Source organism: Sorex fumeus, unplaced genomic scaffold (genome assembly GCF_029834395.1).
Source record: "Sorex fumeus unplaced genomic scaffold, SorFum_2.1 ptg000067l, whole genome shotgun sequence".
Taxonomy (NCBI): Eukaryota; Metazoa; Chordata; class Mammalia; order Eulipotyphla; family Soricidae; genus Sorex; species Sorex fumeus.
Genome location: NW_026606124.1, coordinates 773,884 through 794,527, shown reverse-complemented (window position 1 = coordinate 794,527; position 20,644 = coordinate 773,884). Strand labels below are relative to the sequence as shown.

Below are 20,644 nucleotides of genomic sequence, written 5' to 3'. Positions count from 1 at the left end.
TACCCATCCCTCCACCAATGCCCATTTCCCACCACCACGGATCCCAGTATCCCTCCCACCCCCCATCCTCCCCCATCTCACCCTGCCTCTGTGGCAGGGCATTCACCTTTGTTCTCTCTCTCTCTCCTTTTGGGTGTTGTGGTTTGCAAGAGAGGCATTGAGTGGCAATCATGCTTGGTCTATAGTCTGCTTTCAGCATGCTTCTCCCATCCTGGGAGGATCCTCCCAACACCCTTTATTTGGTGCTCCCTTCTCTATCTGAGAATAACGGGGGTCTGGAGAGATAGAACAGCAGCAGGTAGGGCATTTGTCTTGCACACAGCCAACCCAAGTTCAATTCCTGCCATCCCACATGGTCCCCCGGGGCACACTGCCAGGATTGATTTCCAAGTACAAAGCTCACCCCCTGAGCACCGCCAGTTGTGGACCAAAAAAACAAACAAAAATAAAGAATTGAGAATAAATTGGTCACATTGATGAACCAGAAGACTCTATGTTGTTAAAACATAAATTTTTCACAATCTTGTTTGTAGATTCAGTACAAATTTAATTAATCAAGTCTAGTAGGTGTTTACAGAAATTGGCAGGCTGGCTTTAATTTATTTGGAATGCCAAAGACCTTGAACAGTGTCTTCACCCACTAATCTACAAACCAGTTTTGGTCCACAGGTGTAGAAAGGTTTATAACTGCTGGTCGGGACCAGTTTGCAGAACAGGTGCGGGCCCTCAGGTGTTAAAAGAATGAAGAAGAATGATCTAGAACAGCCAACACAATTTTGAAAACTAATAATAAATCCAGAGGACTTGCCTGATTTTAAGGATTAGTCCAAAAATAGAGCAGTAGGTCAAAATAGAATTGAGAGCCTAAAAATAGATTCATCCATAATTAGTCATTCATTTTCTTTTCTTTTCCAAGTAAGCTTTGTTTTCAATAGATTTTATTTTTAAAGCAATTTTTGGCTCATAGTGAAACTGAGTGAAAATAGAGCACTGACATATACTTCCTGGGCTCACACACCCAGCCTCCGTCACTGCCAACATCCTGCACAAGACAGGTGTATTTGTCAAAGTCACTGAGCCTGTATTCACATTATGATTGCCAATTTTTACATTGGGGTTTACTCTTTTGTTTATGGTTTTTTGGGGGGCCTACACCCAGCAGTGCTCAGGACTCAGCTCCTGGCTCTGTGCTCAGGGATCACTCATAGCGGCCTAAACCCAGATTAGCCATATGCAAGGCAAGCACCCTACCTGCAATACTATCTCTCTGGCCCTTAGGGATAGTCTGGAAGTTTTATCATCTGTGAATTGTGACAGTTGAAAAATGACATGTGTCTGCTATGATTGTGGGATAGATTTGCCAAATCTATGTTCTACCTCTTCATCCCTCTCTTTTCCCAAACCCCTGGAACTGCTGGTGAATTAATTGAGTTTTTTGATCAGGGAATCAAGGTAATTAATTAATTAAAGGAAAGTCTTTTTAATGAATGGTATAGGAACACTGAACATTTATATGGAAGAAAATAAACCTTTCACATGCACAGAATTAATTTTAAATGGACCTAAACCAATGCAATAGCCATAAGGTTTCTAATTAAAGTATGGGAATGTGTCTTTGCAATCTTAGATCAGTAAAGGTTTCTTTCAGTGCAAATGCATCACAAAAAAATTGTATCTTAATACCAGTACTTAATATTATTCAGTATTTTTGAGAGAAATGCAAAATAAAATGACATCAAGATTCCTGTAAAAATCCACTCAATTGTAAAAATGAAATTTTTTTTGAATTTTAAATATTGTTAATGCCAAATACTCTCCAGGATTTAGAATCACTGTTAATCTGACACATTGTTACTGGTAGTGTACAATAAAATGGCCACTATGGAGAGCTTCTTAGCCATTTGTAAAGTTAAATATATCTGTGCCATGACCCAACAATTCTATTCCTAGATATAAAAGAAATAAAAGCACATATCTACATGCCCATTCAGTTTTATAACAGCCTCATTTATAGTAAACAAAAATATTAGTTAATCAACATGTTCATCAATAGAATTGATAAACCATGTAAAATATTTATGGGATTTTTATTAATCATCAACAAAAAAGGAGAAAATCGCTTTGCCAACATTAATGAGTGTCAAAATAATTATGCTTAGCAGAAGAATTATTTCATTTATATGAAGACAAAATAAGACCATTAAAATTAAAGTCGCTACTTCTGCTGAAGAAATTGAATGGAAAGCAAGGGATCTTTCTGTGATGGTGAATATGTACTTTGTCTTATTTTTATTGATACCTGCATGGATTTGTATGTATGTTGAAATTCTAAATCCCAAGGACTGTTCGTTTACTATTTGTAATTTAGACCTTGATAGAAAGCACTTTATTATAAAACAGCGATCACAAAAGAAGGAGAAAGGTAGGACAAAGGTTCTCACAAGTTATCACAGGCAAGAAAGCAAAAGATGTGGAAGAGGGCAGCAAAATTGAAATGTTGAAAAATTGGTCTTCCAAAATAAGGAGACGTAAGTAGAGCTGACAAAGAAGCATAAAACATTTCTATCATGAAAGAAAAGGAATTCGTTGTATGAAGGGACTGTCCTCATTCACTGGACGCCACAGGAATTATTATTCTTGATTCCAAAAATAATCTTTTTTGAGGCAGCAGTGCCAGAGCCATAGTACAGCATCTGACTGACCTAGGCTTGATTCCCCAGCACCATGTGTGGGTCCCTGAGCCTGCCAGGAGCGATTCCTGAGTGCAAAGTAAACAGTAAGCCCTGGGCACTAGCTAGTATGATCCCCAAACAAAACACAAAACAAAATAAAAATAGGAGCTCTCTAGGTCTGGAGCGATAGTACAGTGGGTAAGGTGTATGCAGCAGCTACACTGTATGCAGCCAACCTGGGTTGACCCCCAACACCCCATAGGGTCCCCCAAGAACCACCAGGACTAATTCCTATATAGAGAACCAGGAGTAGGCCAGCTGTGGTCCAAAAACAAAGCAAAGATGAGGCTGCGATTCCAAAAGGCCACGATCACACAATGACGTAGCTAGGTAAGGCTTGGCCTTGACCAGACAGAAAATGCTGAATATTCACCTTAAGCTCAAGTACCCTCCTCGAATACTTTGACTCTGCTGGGGCTGCTGTTACAGGAAGGTACAATAATAAACAGTTCCACCAGGACCAAAAGGAATAGGAGAGAATGTACTTGATCGACTCAAACAAAAATCTCTCTCTGCTTACTTTTGTGGACTTCTTGTGGCAATTTGCTGGGATGATTAGTGTAAAAAACACTTGGTAAAGTTGTAGAATTGGGGCTGAGGGATAGTCATTGTGAAGAGCGTTTGCCTTGCACGTGGCCAACCTGGGTTCGATCCCTGGCATGCCGTATGATCCCTCAAGCTCACCAGGAGTAATTCCTGAGCTCAGACTCCAAAATAAGCCCTGAGCATTGCCGAGTGTGACTCAAAAAGAAGCAAAAAAGTAGAATTATAAAAGTCAATTTTCAAAGTCTAACTCCATTAAGTCAGATTGTAATAAGGTCATCAGTGTGTGCAAGTGTCAATCAGTGTGATTCCTTTATTATAAGAGAATGGAGCTGGTGGTCATCTTTTTCCACCTCCCAAATTTAAAATCTGTAGGAGATGCCCAAGTAGCCCAGGAGTATAGACTTTCTAATAGAAAAGAAAAAAGGGTCATTCTTTTGCGTCTTCTGGGTAATAAACTTGTAAGAGACTTCAAGTATGAGTTATTCATCAGATTCTCCTTTCTTTTATGGGGAAAAAAATAATGTGCATAGGTAAATGAATAATGATGAGGATTGTTTAAGCAGAAATATCAGTTCTTTTACACATACATACTATACTCAAAATTAACCCGTTGACTTTCAGAATTGCTCTATTTCCTGCCTCATCCTTTTCAAACCTGCAAATGCAGTAGCACTGTCTCAGTATAAAATCTCCAAGGTTAAACTGATTTCTATACAAGGTCCCTGTAGGGTTCAAGTCCTATTTCCAGTGATAACTGCCTGTGGACTCGCTAAAGATCTACTTTTGTTGTTCCTGCTTAGTAAACACCTCTAAAAAACGGCTCTAATGGACTGAAGAGATGAAAGTGACTTCCTCAATGTTCTTTTTAACTCTGGCGACTGGTCCTTTCCATAACAGAAAGCAATTAGATTTTCATTGTTTGCTACACTCTTAATGGTGAATGGAGTTTTTTAAAAATAGAGAGCCTTGTTGGCATTGGAGGTTTAATTGATAACAGAAGTGCCTGGGGAACATCATCTAACCTTCTGCATCCCAACATTTTAGTGGACTTTGGCTCCCGCTTTTTGAGAATGTAGAGGTCATTACAAATCATTTCAACTATTGTCAGAATTCTTCGACTACCAAGAATGATCAGATCATAGATTTCTTGCAGCTTCCTTGAAAAAAATGATGTCAGAATAAGCCGAAGAAGAAAGATGGGAATCCGTTAAATGGGTCTGGCGAGGATCATGCTGGGTGAAGTCAATCCGAAGGAGAGAGACAGAGAATGGTCTCTCTCGAATATAAATAAACACAAGGCGAATAACAAATACCCAAAGACAACAGAACTGAGAAGAGACTTTGATGGGAAGTTAACACAGGGGAGGAAAGGGAAAGTAAAGGTGTGAAGGGGCCACGGGGATAGGAAAGTGGACACTGGAGAAGCATGTGGTGAGAGACAGTGTTGTGCATGGAGTCTTATCAACTGTACTGTAAACCACGTGCCTAAAATAAAATTGGGGAGAAAAAATATCTGTTAAAAAAAAGAGCAAATTGGGGGCTGGAGCGATAGCACAGCGGGTCGGGTGTATGCCTTGCCTGCAGCCGACCCAGGTTCAATTCCCAGCATCCCATATGGTCCCCTGAGCACCGCCAGGAGTGATTCCTGAGTGCAGAGCCAGGAGTAACCCCTGAGCATCGCCGGGTGTGACCCAAAAAGCAAAAATAAAGAAAGAGTAAATTATTCAGGACTATAAATCTAAGGAAAATATTGCTCGAGATGCTTAACTCGAACCTGCATTGTGTTCGTTTTCCCCCAGAGGGCCCAGCATCACCTGGGTACGGTTGGCCTTCGAGGGTGGAGATGCAGAAGCCTTACAGGCCGCTAACCCGGTTTCTCCGCGTTTCTAGCTACATGGTGAACATCGGGCTCGTGGAGAAGCTGTGCGGCTGCTTCCTGTCGGTGCAGGGCCCCGTGGATGAGAACCCCAAGATGGCCTCCTTCCTGCAGCACGCCGTGGGCCTCCTGCGCGGCATGTGCGCGCTGTGCTTTGCTGTGACCGGAAGGTAAGGTCGCTACCGCTTGCCCATCTCTGCTCAGCTTCCCAACGCCTCCTGCGTTCCGGTCGTTTTGCATCACCTCATGGAGATGCGGGAATCTTAGTTGTTCTTTCTCCGCCCTTCCGCTGCCTTGTCACCTTCCATATGGAGACTTGCCTTGTAGGTCTCCTTGTTCCTGCCAGAGCCTGTTTTTCTCAATGATGTCATAAACGTCATAGGCTGGAAGCGATCTTCTCGTCCAGTCCTCCTCCTAAAATCCAGAGAAACCAAGTGATTGGTTACTTTCCCATTGGGGCAACCAGCTAGTCCATGACAGAGTTCAACCAGATCAAGGCAGGCCCAGGTACTGCCAGGCACCGCCTCGTGGCACTCAGGCCCAAGTGCTTTCCATTCCAGCCTCCCAATCCTATTTCCCCCAATTCCTTCCTCCAAATATCCCCCCATGTATCAGTGACTGGAGCTGTCTACACGGTGTCTTTCTGAGGTCACACAAAACCCGTGGGTGTGACTTCTGGCCAGCTGGACTGTCTAGACCATCTCCCACCACACCCCACAGACCACCCTCATAAACGTGCATCTTCAAAGAGGAGAATTACTCTGCTCCTAGCACAGTCTTTCACAATAGTGCCTCAGTACTTAGGAATAGGGAATCTCCCTCGGGCTTGTTGAGGATATCCCATAAGATTATTTTGGTTTTTGCTGGAGGTTGGGGACTTCCTCCCAAGCAGTGCTTCAGGGCCCTGGTGCCACTCCCAACAAGACCTGAGGCAGGCTAGGCGGTTCTGTTATCAGACCCAGTGATGCCAGGCTTGTACCCACAACCCTTTGAGCTGCTGCCTCAGCTCAGTGAAATAATCTTTTTAACAATTCTAAATAGCTCTGTGTACAGGTTATGTATTTTTTAGGGATTTGTCTTTTTTTTAAAAAAGAACCTAATTATTTGAAATGTACAAAGAGGGAAATATTATTTATTCATTTCAGAGCAATAGCACAGCGGTAGGGCGTTTACCTTGCGCACAGCCGGCCCGGTACAGCTGGGTTCAATTCCTCCGCCCCTCTCGGAGAGCCCGGCAAGCTATCAAGAGTATCTCAACTGCACGGCAAAGCCTGGCAAGCTCTCCGTGACGTATCCAATATGCCAAACACAGTAACAACAAGTCTCACAATGGAGACGTTACTGGGACCACTCGAGCAAATAGATGAACAACGGGAGGACCTTGACCGTGAGTGTGCCCAGGATACCAGTGTCCATCTTAGGAGTGGTGTAATGAATTTTGAGGGTCTGTTTTCTAAAATGAGCATCCCCATTTTAGATTTTTTTAAACCTTTAGTCATAGGATCCCTAAACCCACATTTTTTCCTTTTTCTCGCCCAGTCCTTTCCCCACGCCCATCCCAGTTATATTTCTTGGATGACTAAGAGGGTCTCGGGTACCGGGAAAACCAAGAATGGCCCATAGTCAAGAATAGACGAAAGTGTGTTCCCTCCTAGAGTCTAGACAGCTCCTTCCTCCCAGAGAGGAAAGTGTAGGAGAAGGTGTTTGTGAAATCTGTGCCCAGCACAAGATCAGGATGCAGACAAGCCTTTGCCACCTCCAATTTGGAGCTGCCATGCTGCTCAGTTCACTTGTGTGCAGTGCCCAGGTCACTTCCCTGGAAGCAGTCCATGCATCCAAGATATACCTCCCGACTCTAGCTCTCTTGTGTACACAGCATTGTAAACCAGTATCTTGGGTCTTTGTCACCCGTACTTCCACCTGGAATCCCAGCAATCAACCTCTATGTTAAGTGTTTTCCTCGGTGGTTGTCGCATAGCTGGAGCTGTCACTCACACACAGATTGGGTAACACACTGCTCTCCAGAGAAGCTTAAAGGTCCTTCACAGCCATTCAGCTGTGATATGGACAGCAGCTAAACCAACCAGCTCCAATTAGGATACCAATTTCTGCCTCGTTGCTTCTCCTACATCCTCCATAGGTTTTATTCTATTCCAAATGTGGGGTATTCCAAATTTTCCAAAATATTCCAATTTTTTTTGGTACCTCTTTGGAGATATTCTCAGTTACTTACACGGAAAGTGAGATCCTCTTTGTTATACGTAGTCATGTCCTTGTCCTGTGGACCCTAAATCATCTGTCCTGCACCAGACACCTAAATACAAAAAATCCTGCCCTCAGGGAGCCCAGAGCCAGGTGTGGAGTGAGACATAAACTCATAACTGCAATCCAGTAATTGTGGCAGAAGAGAATATACATAGAAACAGAAGTGGAAAGCTCAGTGAATTGTATCTTGAAAGATCTGGAAGAGCCAAGTGGAGGGAGGGAAGAGTTGGGTGGAGGGGAGCCAGGTGTGTGCTCACTACTATAGAGGACAGGCTGGTGATGACTTTGAGCCATGGGAAGATTACCTGCCAATGGCTTCTAGTATTTTTCTGCCGGAAGGTATTTCCAGAAACGTAGCTACATGCTAGAAATGCAGAGAAGTCAGCTCCTACAGGAATAACCCTCCAGGCAATAAATTGGGGGATAAACAACCAACATCTAACCATGAACAGGATGATCTTCTGGTGTGTTCTGTCTCTCTCAGAGGCCCAGGTGATAATATTAGAAGTCCATTAGCAAAATTCAGACGTCCATTCACAAAACATACTTAACCTTTCTTTTTTCCTTCCCATTCTTCCTTTTTTTAAAAAAAAAAATTTATTAGTGAAACACCATGGGGTACAGTTGTAGACTTACAAATTTTTGTGCATGGGTTTCAGTTATACAATGATCGAGTACCCATCCCTCCACCAGTGCCCATTTTCCACCACCACTGATCCCAGTATCCCTCCTACCCCCCATCCCACCCTGCCTCTGTGGCAGGGCATTCCCTTTTGTTCTCTCTCTCCTTTTGGGTGCTGTGGTTTGCAAAAGAGGCATTGAGTGGCCTTCATGTTCTGTCTATAGTCTACTTTCAGCATGCATCTCCCATCCTGGGAAGATCCTCCCAACACCCTGTATTTGGTGCTCCCTTCTCTATCTGAGCTGCCTTTTCCCCTAGCATGTGCCTTTTCTGCCTCCTCATGTGTAAACTTCTTGAGCCCATCTCTCTGTTTCCGGGTTTGCTCTGGGGGCAACCCAAACCAAAAGTTATAGATATACAGACCTTTGAGTCCTGCCGGTCAGATGTGGCTACACAGTAGGGTGACTGTGAAGAGTTGTGCAAACTCCATAATTATCAGTTCTGTGGAGACTAAAGGTGAGGCATAAGGGGCCAGAGAGCTCAGCTGGCTAAGCACATGGCTGCATGTCAGAGGTCTGAACTCAGTCCCCAACATGACTTAGCTCCCTGAATGGCGGCAGGAATGACCCACATTCTCTCCCAACTCCTCAGCACCGCCAGATATGGCCCAAAAAATGAGAGACAGAGAGAGACAGAGAGAGAGAGAGAGAGAGAGAGAGAGAGAGAGAGAGAGAGAGAAGTTTCTTATACTCCATTAGACTGTGAAGGGCCACTGGTGTTATTGGAGACAGAGTAATAAGATCAGATTCCTGTTACAGAACCGTCACTCCCAAGACATGTGGAAATGACAAGGGCCTAGAGGCTGAGGGAATAGCACTGAGCCTCTTGTATGAACCGGGTGAGTGATGTCAAACTTGAAGCTAACAGTAGAGAGGAGAAAAGGCAGTAAGAGATAGAGTAGAACGGCAAGGGCAGGGGGCCTGATAGCCTGAAAGGTAAATGGCTCCCATGTTTCTGACTGGCAAGTTTTGAGTGGAGATGGGATCTCCAAACTGGGGCACAAGAGCACTTCCCCGTGGAGGGGTAGGGAGCAGAGCTTGTCCCAGATATGCCTAGGACTCATGCAAGGGCTGTGTGAGTGTGTGCGTGTGTGTGTTTGTGTGTGTGTACATATATAAAGAAGTGTAGTTATTTCTGTTTACAAATATGACAAGATTATAAAGAGATCCACTGGCTTTTAAGAATACTTAATGCATTTTTCCCAGCAGGAAGTCTTCCAGCTTCGATTGCCCAGCTAATTTCTGTTAGTAGACCTTACTACAAACTCCAATTATTTGGGAGGAAAAGAAAGATAGAGGTGGTGACTTGGCTTGATTTACCAAGGAAAATGAAGCTACGGAATACAGACCACTGGATGAGGAAGTGCACAGTAGTAAAAGGGGGGAATACCTAGATCACCCTTGATCCCAGTGTTTAGAGAGGAGAAAGTCAGAGAAGGAGAGAAATCTAGGGGGGAAGAAGAGAATGGGTAGGAATGGGTGAACAGGCTCAGGGCTTCAGTTACACCGGTGATATGAGTGAGTGGTATAACCGTATATCCAAAATACAGACTCAATGACATTGAAAACATGAGATCTCAGCTGCAACCACTGAAATTTTGTAAGGTGCCTGTCGAGTACACAGGCGGGAATGGGGTGGACTTGGGGTAGGGAGGGAAGATGATGGAGGGAAGTTGACGTTGGTGGTGACTGGTGTTGAAATATTCACTTGTATCGCTTGTCATCCCATTGCTCATCAGTTTGCTTGAACGGGCGTCAGGAATGTCTCCGTTCGTCCCTGTCGCATGCTAGTGTAGCCCAATGGCTTCTGCTCGCTCCAGGAACACGAAGAGCATCAAAGCGTTCGTTCAGGGTCTTGACGAAGAAGTCCAACCATCTCGTAGGTGGGCAGCCAGGCGTTCTTTTGACATCCCGTGGAGTCCAGCGTGCAGTTGTCAGCGTGCCGTTGAAATATTTTATGCCTAAAACTCAGTCAAACTCAACTATCAATAACTTTGTAAATCATAATCCTTAAAAAAAAAGAAAAGGAGTAGGCAGTCTCCCTGACCCAGAAGAGAATGCGCCCTGGTTGCTGTCCCTTCTCATCATGTTCAGTCTGCGACATTCCCCAACTGCCCTACCAGACCTCAGGAGTTCAGGGGCTGTTTCTTCTGTCTCTTCAAATTGGTTCACGCTGATATCCACCCTCCACCTCACGCCAGCCTCCTTACTTCTTCATCTTCGTACGGATTCTGCTTCTCAGCTGTGGTGACCTGTTGAATGCTTTTTTTTGGTTCCGTCCATGTTAACTCGAGTCTGTGCAAGGTCACAGCCACAACTCGGGGGGAGAAAGATCGGGTGGTGGCTGCTCTGCCGGAGTAATTCTTCTAAGACCTATTCGGGCTTCTCGAGAAGCCAGCCAGAGCCGGGGAGTCCAGGAAAGCTTGTGCTCAAAGCCCTTTTGTGACCAGTGGGGATCAAGGACAAAAGGGAGCCAAAAGAGCCTTTTGTGAGCAGGCAGCCCAGGAGATAATTGAGTGGACTAATTGCCGGCCCCAAGCTCTGAGTAAACACTGCGCTGGACACTGCAATCCCCCGGTGGGCCAGCCTTTGTGCCAGAGATCACACCAGCCTAGCCTCTGCTCTGGTCTCCCATTGTGCCCTTAATCTTCTCATTTCTACCTGGGCTTTCTGAAAGACATTTGGGGGTCAGAATGCGCCTTAGTTAATCTTTGGCTTCATTGGGGGGCGGGGAGGGGAAGAGCACCAAGGGATGATTTCTTTTGCACCAGACTTGGGTTTGAAGAGTTTCATTAAGTCACAGTATAACTTGGGATCTTCCGGTGAAAGGGTCGCTTTTTATGTTAGGCTCCACCCCAGGATTTTAATGAGTTGTTCTTAAGTTAAAATTCATAACCACTTACACAAAATGTATGAGGACCTTGGACATACCTAGGTCTTTTGGTCTTTAATGTTTGAGTTTTCTATGATGCATTGGTCCAACAAGAAATTAGGAGAAGGAGCCCAAGCAATAGTACAGCAGCTAAGGTGCTTGCCTTGCATGCGGCTGACCTGGATTCAATCCTGGACATCCAATAGCATCCTCCAAGCATACCAGAAGTGATACCCGAGGGCAGAGCCAGGAGTAACCCCTGAGCATTGCCAGGTATGACAAAATAATAATAGGGAGGGAGGGAGGGAGGGAGGGAGGGAGGGAGGGAGGGAAGGAAGGAAGGAAGGAAGGAAGGAAGGAAGGAAGGAAGGAAGGAAGGAAGGAGAAGAGGGAAGTTTCAAATCTCAGGGCAGCCACTCAACTGGTTTATTTGCTAATCAGTGTTCATTGAGTAAGCGGTTTCCTCATCTTCCACTAATAGCTGAACAAGAATGAGTAATTTTAGGCAGCCACCTGCTGTGTTCCTAACTTTGCTCCACACTGAAGCAAGGGCGCCAGGAAGCAGGGGGTCCTGAGTAAAACAGTTTACAGACCTGTGGCCCCACAAGAGAGTGGCCACAAAAGAGAGTGAGGAGTTTATAAAGCCACACTTGCTCCAATTGGAGAGACACTTCTGAATTCTAGAGTATCTTGTTTTCATACACATACAAAAGAGGCCCATTGTTATGTGTACTTGTGGTTTCTATCTACCTCTCCATCCGCTGCAGAAAAATAAATGATTTCTAACCCCCTGCGAACCTGTGTCATCAGAAGATAAGAACGATTTGTAATTTGGTCCATTCATTATGTGGATATAAATGAGTGCTTCTCAAGTGTTTCAGGGTGCTTGAAAACCATTTGTTCAAGCAAAGGTAAACTTTAACTCTGCCTGCCTGAATTATTCATTTATTCATTAAGCAAATATTTATGTAGCCCTTGCACTGTGCCAGGCCCTGTGCTAGGCTTGGGGAAAAGTAGAAATGACTCAGACGTCGATCATGTCCTTGAGAACATTAAGTTAGTAGAGGGAAGAAGTGTATACAGATACCCATCGTATAAACAAGAACAATGCAGAGGATAGAAGATAACCCATAAAAAATCACTCTGCACCCTCTCTGGTAAATAGTAAATGCCTAATAAGTATTGGATCCTAACATCAGAGGATGGAGCAGTCACTCATAATCATAGGAATGAACTGTTTTCTAGAGCAAGTAGAATGTTGTCTGGACACTGAAAGGTAGAAAGGGGTTAAAGAGTAGTAGACAGGATCACATAATACGTAAGACCATCAAGGCTACTTCCTTCCTTATTATTAGCTACTTCCTTGTATTCATATGAAGCATGAAGAGAGATGTCGTTTAACTGGATACTAATGATGTCATTAGTGACATTCGAGGCAAGTCTATGTCTGGGTATCTCTATTGACAGGGAACTCATTGCTTATGCAGGGAGGCTATTCTGATCATTGATCAGTTCCAGTGCTTAAGCCCATCTCCTCCCACCCAGCTCTTCACAGCATCCATATGGATGTAGTATTAGTCCTGCTTTATCCTGGGCAGCACACTGACCCCACCTTGACCCCACTGCCCTGAACTTCTGGTCTCACCATACTACCTACTCTTATTTTATTTCTTCTTGCCCCTTTTACAAAGGCTAGTAACAAGTATCCCTTCATTTTTGTGGCTTAAAGCATCATTCAGTCACACAGGAATTCTGTGGCAATACAGAGTTAAGGGTATTTTTGCTCCACAGCATCTGGGCCCCCTTTGAAAGAACTGGAGGCTGAAGGTTGGGCTTGTCCAGACTCTTGTTCATTTGTATCTGTGGACTAGAAACTCCTGTGCAGTCTCTCTGCATGGGCTGTGTGGGCTTTCTCATGTCCTGGGCCCAGGAAGGAACATCCCAACAAGCGGGAGAACCCAGAAAGCCACCCTTCCGCTCATGACCTAGCCTCAGACGTCACATTGCGTCACTTGCACCGGATTCTGTTGAACAACAAAGTGATAACAGAAGTCCCACCCAGCTTCAAAGAGAAGGAAAATACAGAAACCTGGGACAACACTGACTCTCTGAGGATCCTCCTTGTGCAGGATGTAAAGGCAATGTAAAGGTTCCAAAAGGACCTCTTGGAACCACAAAGAATCCCTGAAATTATTTCAGCAAATGCAGCCCCACCACATTCTAGTGTGCCCTAAAGAGAAACACATTTCCAGTGTCTGCCTAACTCCTAAATCTTTTGTTGCCACCAGCCTCTGTCCTGGGACAAAAGGCTTGCTGGCGCTGGAAAGTGGGGGATGGAGGTAGCATAAGAGATTGGAGTGAATGAGTAGAAGCGAAGGAAGTGACCTTTGTGCAGTGCCTTTTGCATGTCCCAGGCCCAGTGCTCCTGGTGGGTGACCTCCAGGCCGTCCTGCTCATACTGTCTGGGGGAGCTTGACTGCCAGTCAGAGTGTCAGCATCATCCTTCAGAGTGGGCAAGGGAGAAGAATACTACAAGATCACAGGAATCTCTGTACTCGCAGCAGGGCAGATGTGCTGATGCAGAGATTTCCTAAGATTTCTTCCCATCACCATTGGGAAGAAAGGTCTGCCTTGCACACAGCTAACCTCAGTTCGATCCCCACATCCCTTATGGTCCCCTGAGCACTGCCAGGAGTAATTCCTGAGTGCAAAACCAGTAAAAACCCCTGAGTATCACCATTTCATTGGTAAAGAAATGATCAGCACCAGGCCCAGACAAGGCCAGACCCGAACACCTGAAGAATATACCGTCAGTACTCATCAATACACTGGCTCGGCTCTTCACACGCTACCTGTCTGAATGCAAGGTTCCGTCCCAATGGAAAACCAGCAGGACTGTATGACTGTACAAGAAGGGAGACATCCACGACATTGGCAACTATCGCCCGATCTGCCTATTGTCTGTCATCTACAAGCTATTCACTCAAGTCATCCTGAATAGGATCGGCAGAACACTAGATGAAGGACAACCATGAAAGCAAGCCAGGTTCTGCAAAGGATTCAGCACGATCGACCATATCCACACGATAACCAAGCTCATTGAGGTTTCTCGGGAGTTCAAGATGCCGCTCTGCCTAACATTCAGTGATTTAAAGAAGGCCTTTGATTCTGTTGAGATGGAAGCGGTCATTGAAGCTCTAGCCAAACAGGGTATTCAAACTCAATACATCAGGGTCCTCCGTGAGCTTTATTATGGATTCACTACCAGGATCTCATTATTCTACAAAGTAATCATTGCTGTCAAGAAAGGGGTTCGGCATGGTGATACCATTTCACCGAAATTCTTCAGTGCCACCCTCGAGAACATCATGCGAATGGGAAGGAATGGGAGTGAAGATAGATGGTCAGCAACTACACCACCTCCGCTTTGCTGATGACATTGTTCTAATAACACCAAACATCAGCCAAGCGGCACAAATGCTGGCCGACTTTGACCGTGAGTGTGGAAAGGTCGGACTACAGCTGAATCTTACGAAGACAATGTTTATAAGAAACAGCCTCGTTCCTGACGCCCCATTCGCTCTCAATGGAACGACCATCTCCGAATGCAACAGCTATGTGTACCTAGGTCGAGAGGTCAACATGACAAATGACCTGGCACCCGAGCTGCGCAGGAGGAAGAGAGCGGCTTGGAATGCCTTCAAGAACGTTGAAGAAATAGGTAAGAGGATGAAGAACCTCTGGCTCCAGGCACATCTCTTTGATTCCACTGCTCTTCCTGCATTAACATACGCCTCAGAGACCTGGGCCCTACACAAACAGGATGAGGACGCTCTTTGGGTCTCCCAAAGAGGAATTGAAAGAGCTATGCTTGGAATATCACGTTTCACTCAAATGAGAGAAAGAATTCGGAGTTCCGACCTCCATCGATGATCAAGAATCAAGGATGCTGTCTCATTTGCCAAGGTGTCGAAAATCAGATGGGCTGGTCACGTAATGAGATTTAGAGACGACCACTGGACTAGAGCCGTTACCGACTGGATTCCACGGGATGTCAAAAGACCGTGTGGCCGCCCACCTACCAGATGGTCAGACTTCTTCATCAAGATCATGAATGATCGGTTTGAGGCTCTTCATGTTCCTAAAGCGAACAGATGCCATTGGGCTACACTAGCACACGACAGGGACAAATGGAGACGTTACTGGCGCCCGCTCGAGCAAATCAACGATTAATGGGAAGTCAAGTGATCAAGTGATCTCCAGGTGTGACCCAGAAAAACAAAGAAAGAAAAAAGGAAAATAAAAGAAAGGCCCGCTGAAGGGAGAAAGGGCATTTCTTTCTTTCAGGTGAGATTCTGTATTCCCTGTCTGCTGGGTCTTGTGTCTGTGAAAGGACCCTTTCTGGCTCCGAGTCCACAGGGCACATTCTAGGATGGCTCCATAGAGTTCATAGGCCCTCAGACGGGAGAGGCCGCGGAAGTAGGGTGTGCAGGCCAGCTGCAGGCTTCCTGGACTGCGGGCAGTGGTGTCCAGGCTATGTTTGCAGCTGGACTCCAGCTGGCTTTCAGCCAGCAGGGGAAGGGTCTATGGAGAAGCCTCCTCACTCGTACAGTGTGGTGCTGAAGAGTGTGAGCCAGAGAGCGGTGTCCTCAGAGAGTCAGCGTTGCCCCGGGTTTCTGTATTTCTGTGTTTCTGTGGCAGGAGCCAACCCTGGTTTCTCGCAGCAGAGAAAGCAGTCTGGATCATTGTCCCTTAAGATGGTGGGATGGGGCCGATGGTGGCTAACACGGCTGTCACCCTACATCTTGCGTAAGCTTTTGTTTCATATGTGTGTTCCTTATTGCATCTCCCAACTTATTTCAGAAAGATTTGAGGCGACTTATAGAAATACAATTTGAGGCGACTTATAGAAATACAATACAATTTTGTTAGAGGGTCTGGGGTGGGGAGAGCGGGGAGGGCACCCACACCCAATGGTGCTCAGGGCTTACTCCTGGCTCTGTGCTCAGGAATCACTCCTAGTGGTGCTCAGGGGATCATTATGTGGTGCCAGAGATTGAACCAGCCACATGCAAGAGGAGCACCTGAACTCCTAGATTGTCTCCCCAGCCCCAGTACTTAGGGCTTAGAGGGTTTTTTTAATAGATTATCTGAGAGGTCATCATGCACTCTTTGCTCACCACAGTTCTTGTGGAATGATATTATCTCTAGATGCAGGTGAGCCCTCCCAGAATGTCCCGGAATGTAAAAGCCCAAAGCCAGTGTCACTGTTTGAATGGTGACACTCACATCCATGACTGAAAGAGTGAGTTGATCCCACCTCCTCCCGACTGTGCAGGCCTGTGAGTGGAGAAGTCTGGTCGGAGGCAGAAACGGGAGAGTTTAGAAGTAAAGTAGTGAACAAAGAACTTGGGAAAACATGTATAAGGCCCCAGTGCAGGAGAAGCCCATGGAGTTAATGGTGGGCATTACCAGGCTAAAGATTTGGGCACTCAAGAACAGATGACTGGTTAAAGAAACTTTGGTACAGCTACACAATGGAATACTATACAGGTGTTGAAAAGATGAAGTAATGAAATTTGCATATAAGTGGATCAACATGGACAGTATCATGTTAAGTGAAATGAGTCGTAAAGAGAGGGACAGACATAGAAAGACTGCACTCACTTGTGGAATGTAAAGTAACAGAATGGAAAACTAATACCCAAGGATAGTAGAGATAAGTACCAGAAGGTTTGCACCACGGCTTGGAAGCAGATGGAAAGGGTCACTAAGACACACCCAGCCTGTGTGTAAACACAGGGTGTTGGAATCAAACTCAGGATATTAAAGATACTAGGTATGCCAAGAATAGTAGAGATAAGGAGCAGGAGGATTGGAAGTCGGACTCACATGCTGGGGGCAAAGGCAGCTCAGATAGAGAAGGGAACACCAAGTAAAGGGTGTTTGGAGGACTCGCTCGGGATGTGAGATGTGTGCTGAAAGCAGACTATAGACCGAACATGATGGCCATTCAATACTTGCATTATAGACCACAACACCCAAAGGAGAGAGAGTAAAAGGGAATGTGCCTGCCACAGAGGTGGGGGTGGGGCAGGGGAGGGGGGAATGGGGGGATGGGAAGGATACTGGGAACATTGGTGGTGGAGAACGTGCACTGGTGGAGGGATGGGTACTTGATCATCGTATGACTGAAACATAAGCACGAAAGTTTATAAGTATGTAATTATACCTCACAGTGATTCATTAAAAAATAAAAATGGGGAGGGGGGCTGGAGCAATAGCATAGCGGGTAGGGCATTTGCCTTGCACATGGCCAACTCAGGTTCGATTCCCAGCATCCCATATGGTCCCCTGAGCACTGCCAGGGGTAATTCCTGAGTGCAGAGCCAGGAGTAACCCCTGTGCATCACTGGGCATGACCCAAAAAGCAAAAAATAGATAAAATAAAAAATGTTAAAGAAGTAAATAAAACTTAAGCAACATATATGTAGCACTGTAGCACTGTCCTCCCATTGTTCATCAATTTGATCGGGTGGTCACCAGTAATGTCTCACAACAAATTGTGAGACTTGTTGTTACTGTTTTTGGCATATCGAATACATCATGGTAGCTGGCCAGGCTCTGCCGTGCGGGCGAGATACTCTCTGTAGCTTGCCGGGCTCTCCGAGAGGGGTGGAGGAATCGAACAGGGGGCAGCCACGTGCAAGGCAAATGCCCTACCCACTGTGCTATTTCTCCAGCCCCAACATATCTGTATTAAAAAAAAAAAAGATTTGGGCACTAAGTATGTGGGAGCCAACAGCCTGGAAACATAGAGGGAGTGGGGGGGGGGGGTTGTATGTGGGACAGCCCACCCTACTGCAACCGTCTCAGCTGCTTTTGTGGGTGACTAGGAGGTTGGGGCAAGGGCAACTGAGGTCTGGTCCGTAAGTGGTTTAAAATACAAAAAAAAAAGTGGAAAGGGGGCACTTGATTCATGTTGCCCACACAAACCTCAGCTATGCTGTCTTTCAAGGCAGGGTTTGCAGGCTCTGTGAAAGGGCTTTTCCATCCCGCTTTAGCTGTCCCTAACGGATTCCAGCTTTCTCACCAAATGGTTGTCCCACTAAGAGCTCTAGTCTCGGGGACCAAAGCAAAAGAGCGCGGCAAATCTGAGAAGCTCCTCGAGGATGACATCCGAAATTTCAGACCTGGTTTTCCCGATCTTGGCCTGCGTATTTAAGGAAAACGTTATAACCCATGCCCAATATGAATAAGGCCTTTCACTTTTTTTATTATAAACATTTAGGCTTAAAGTGATTATAACTGACAGTTAAAAGCAACAGGAGCCAGGGGCCTGTCCATGGACAAGTTATCTGTATTTCAGGCCGAATCAAAAGTAAACATTTTCTAAAAGTCCCTTCATTAGTTCCGTGGAAGCCAAGGATAGCTGCTCTCCCCCTGCCCCCCAGGCCCCTAGATCCTACAGTTCACTTTGAAACAAATGATCTTTCCCATGAAGCACCATTATATGCAATTTGAACCATTTCCACATCTGATTTCTTGAGTGTTTATTTGATTTTTCTAAATCGGCCTTTTTTTTTTTTTAAATCGGGAGAATGTTGCGAAAGATCTTGGGCTGTGTTGTTCTGTCATCTGTGGTTAGTAGTTTTCTGAATAATCAGGTGGGATGAATAGGGAGGAGGTTCTATTCAGATGAGCCTCACTTGGTTTTCTCTAACTTCTTGCATTTGTGTCCTCTTTGGAAGAAGTAGTGGCCCTGAAAGCATGTCAGCTAATGAATGCTTAGAAAGATGAAGTGTGAGATAACATTTTAAAATTATATGTTCAGGGGCTGGAATCATAGTACAATAGATAGGGCCTTTGTCTTGCACGTAGCAAACACGGGTTTGATCCCCAGCATCCCATTTGGTTCTCTGAGCACTGCCAGGAGTAATTTCTGAATGCAAAGCCAGGAGTGAACACTGAGCATCTTTTTGGGTGTGACCCAAAAGAAAAATAATAATAATAATTAAATAAATGTTATGGTAAAGCCTGGCAAGCTACCCATGACATACTCGATATGCCAGAAACAGTAACAACAGTTTTCACAATGGAGACGTTACTGGTGCCTGCTCAGGCAAATTGGTGAACAACAGGAGGACAGTGCTACAATGCTGTATTACTGAGTCTCTGCCTTGGGATATACCGGTTATCAGTTCTCAAGCGGCACAAGCAGTAATGGGGGAGATCAGTGTTCTGAATCAGAGCAGGGACACCAGAGCCACCAGCAGCCCTGTCTCTCCTCCCCAGGCTCTGAAAGCCTATTAGAAACTAGCTCTAGGGAGAAATGTCTTTCGACTTGTCTTTGGTTCTAAAAGCCAGTTGGTGTTAAACAAACACAGACCCCTTTTGGGAACCTATATAATAAACTCAGACACATTAATCTCTACTCACGTCACTGGCTGGGCCTGACCCCTGCCTCTCGTAGAAAGGAAGGGAGGGAGAAAGGAAGGCCAACTGGCTTTAGCAGAATCCGTTGAAAGGTTCAGATATGCCTATAAGCCAATAAACACCATTTCTTTTTATTCTGTTGTTGAGGCCCTAAAGAAAAAGAGGAATTCACCAGGATGATATAAGATTATATTACAGTCTCTCTATACGTTGCTTTACAATGGTCATTTAATTCCTTAATTTGACTTAAGAGAAGGCATGGAGGAAGAGAGTCTCCTTCTGTCTGACCTGGATAGTTTTGTTCCTTACATAAAACACTACCCTTAAAGAGTCAAAAGTGAAGCTTGGGTGGGGAGGGGGGCTGCTGGAGAGATAGCACAGTGGGTAGGGCGTTTGCCTTGCACGCCGCCAACCCGGGTTCGATTCCCAGTATCCCATATGGTCCCCCAAGCACTGCCAGGAGTGATTCCTGAGTGCAGAGCCAGGAATAACCCCTGTGCATTGCTGGGTGTGACTCAAAAAGCAAAAAAAAAAAAAAAAAAAAGTGAAGCTGGGTGGGACTAGAGAGGGTATTTTCTTGCACGTGTTCGACCCAGGTTTGATCCCCAGCATCCCATATCGTCCCCAGAGACCCCCAGTAGTGACCCTGAGCACAGAGCCAGAAGTAACCCCTGAGCACCCCCAGGTATGGCCCCCCAAACAAAAAATATATATGTAGAGGCAGGGAGAAAGCTCATTGGGCTAAACCCATGCTTTGCATGCCAGGTTTGACGTTAACACTGCCTGTTCCCTTGACCATGAGCCAGGTTCAGCCCCCAAACTCTCACAAGACAAACAAAATAAATTTCAAAGAGAGTTAAAAGGACTTTGTTGTCACCACTACAAAGACTTACTGCTGACAAATTTGGGTAAAACCCGATCACCCAACCTCTCCTTGTCTCCGGGGCTTCATGAGTACAGAGAGGAGAGTAATACCTTCTTTCAGCTGTGAAAAATGAAGAATGAAACGAGGTTAAAAGATGTGAGTGTGCTCAGCAGAACCTAGGATAGAATGAAACGACGCTATCTCATAAGAGCTGCTTTCTCGAGAGAATAGGACACACTGAGTGGTCTCAGGCCAGGGAAAAGACTGAGAGGGCTGCAATTCATGCTCTGCCTGCCGGAGCCCCAGGTTTGATTCCTAGTACCATATATTCCCCACCTTCCCTGCCAGGCATCGCCAGAAGCAACCTCTGT

The 20,644-nt window shown here is 45.4% G+C and overlaps 1 protein-coding gene across 1 annotated transcript in view; it reads left to right on the top strand.

Annotated features, from left to right (window-relative positions):
- SCAPER (S-phase cyclin A associated protein in the ER) overlaps positions 1-20,644 on the top strand; it is a 377,689-nt gene that overhangs the window by 313,235 nt on the left and 43,810 nt on the right. The window contains exon 26 of the mRNA XM_056128752.1: positions 5,169-5,324. Within this exon, the coding sequence (XP_055984727.1) occupies positions 5,169-5,324 (156 nt within the window). The remainder of the gene's footprint in view (positions 1-5,168; positions 5,325-20,644) is intronic.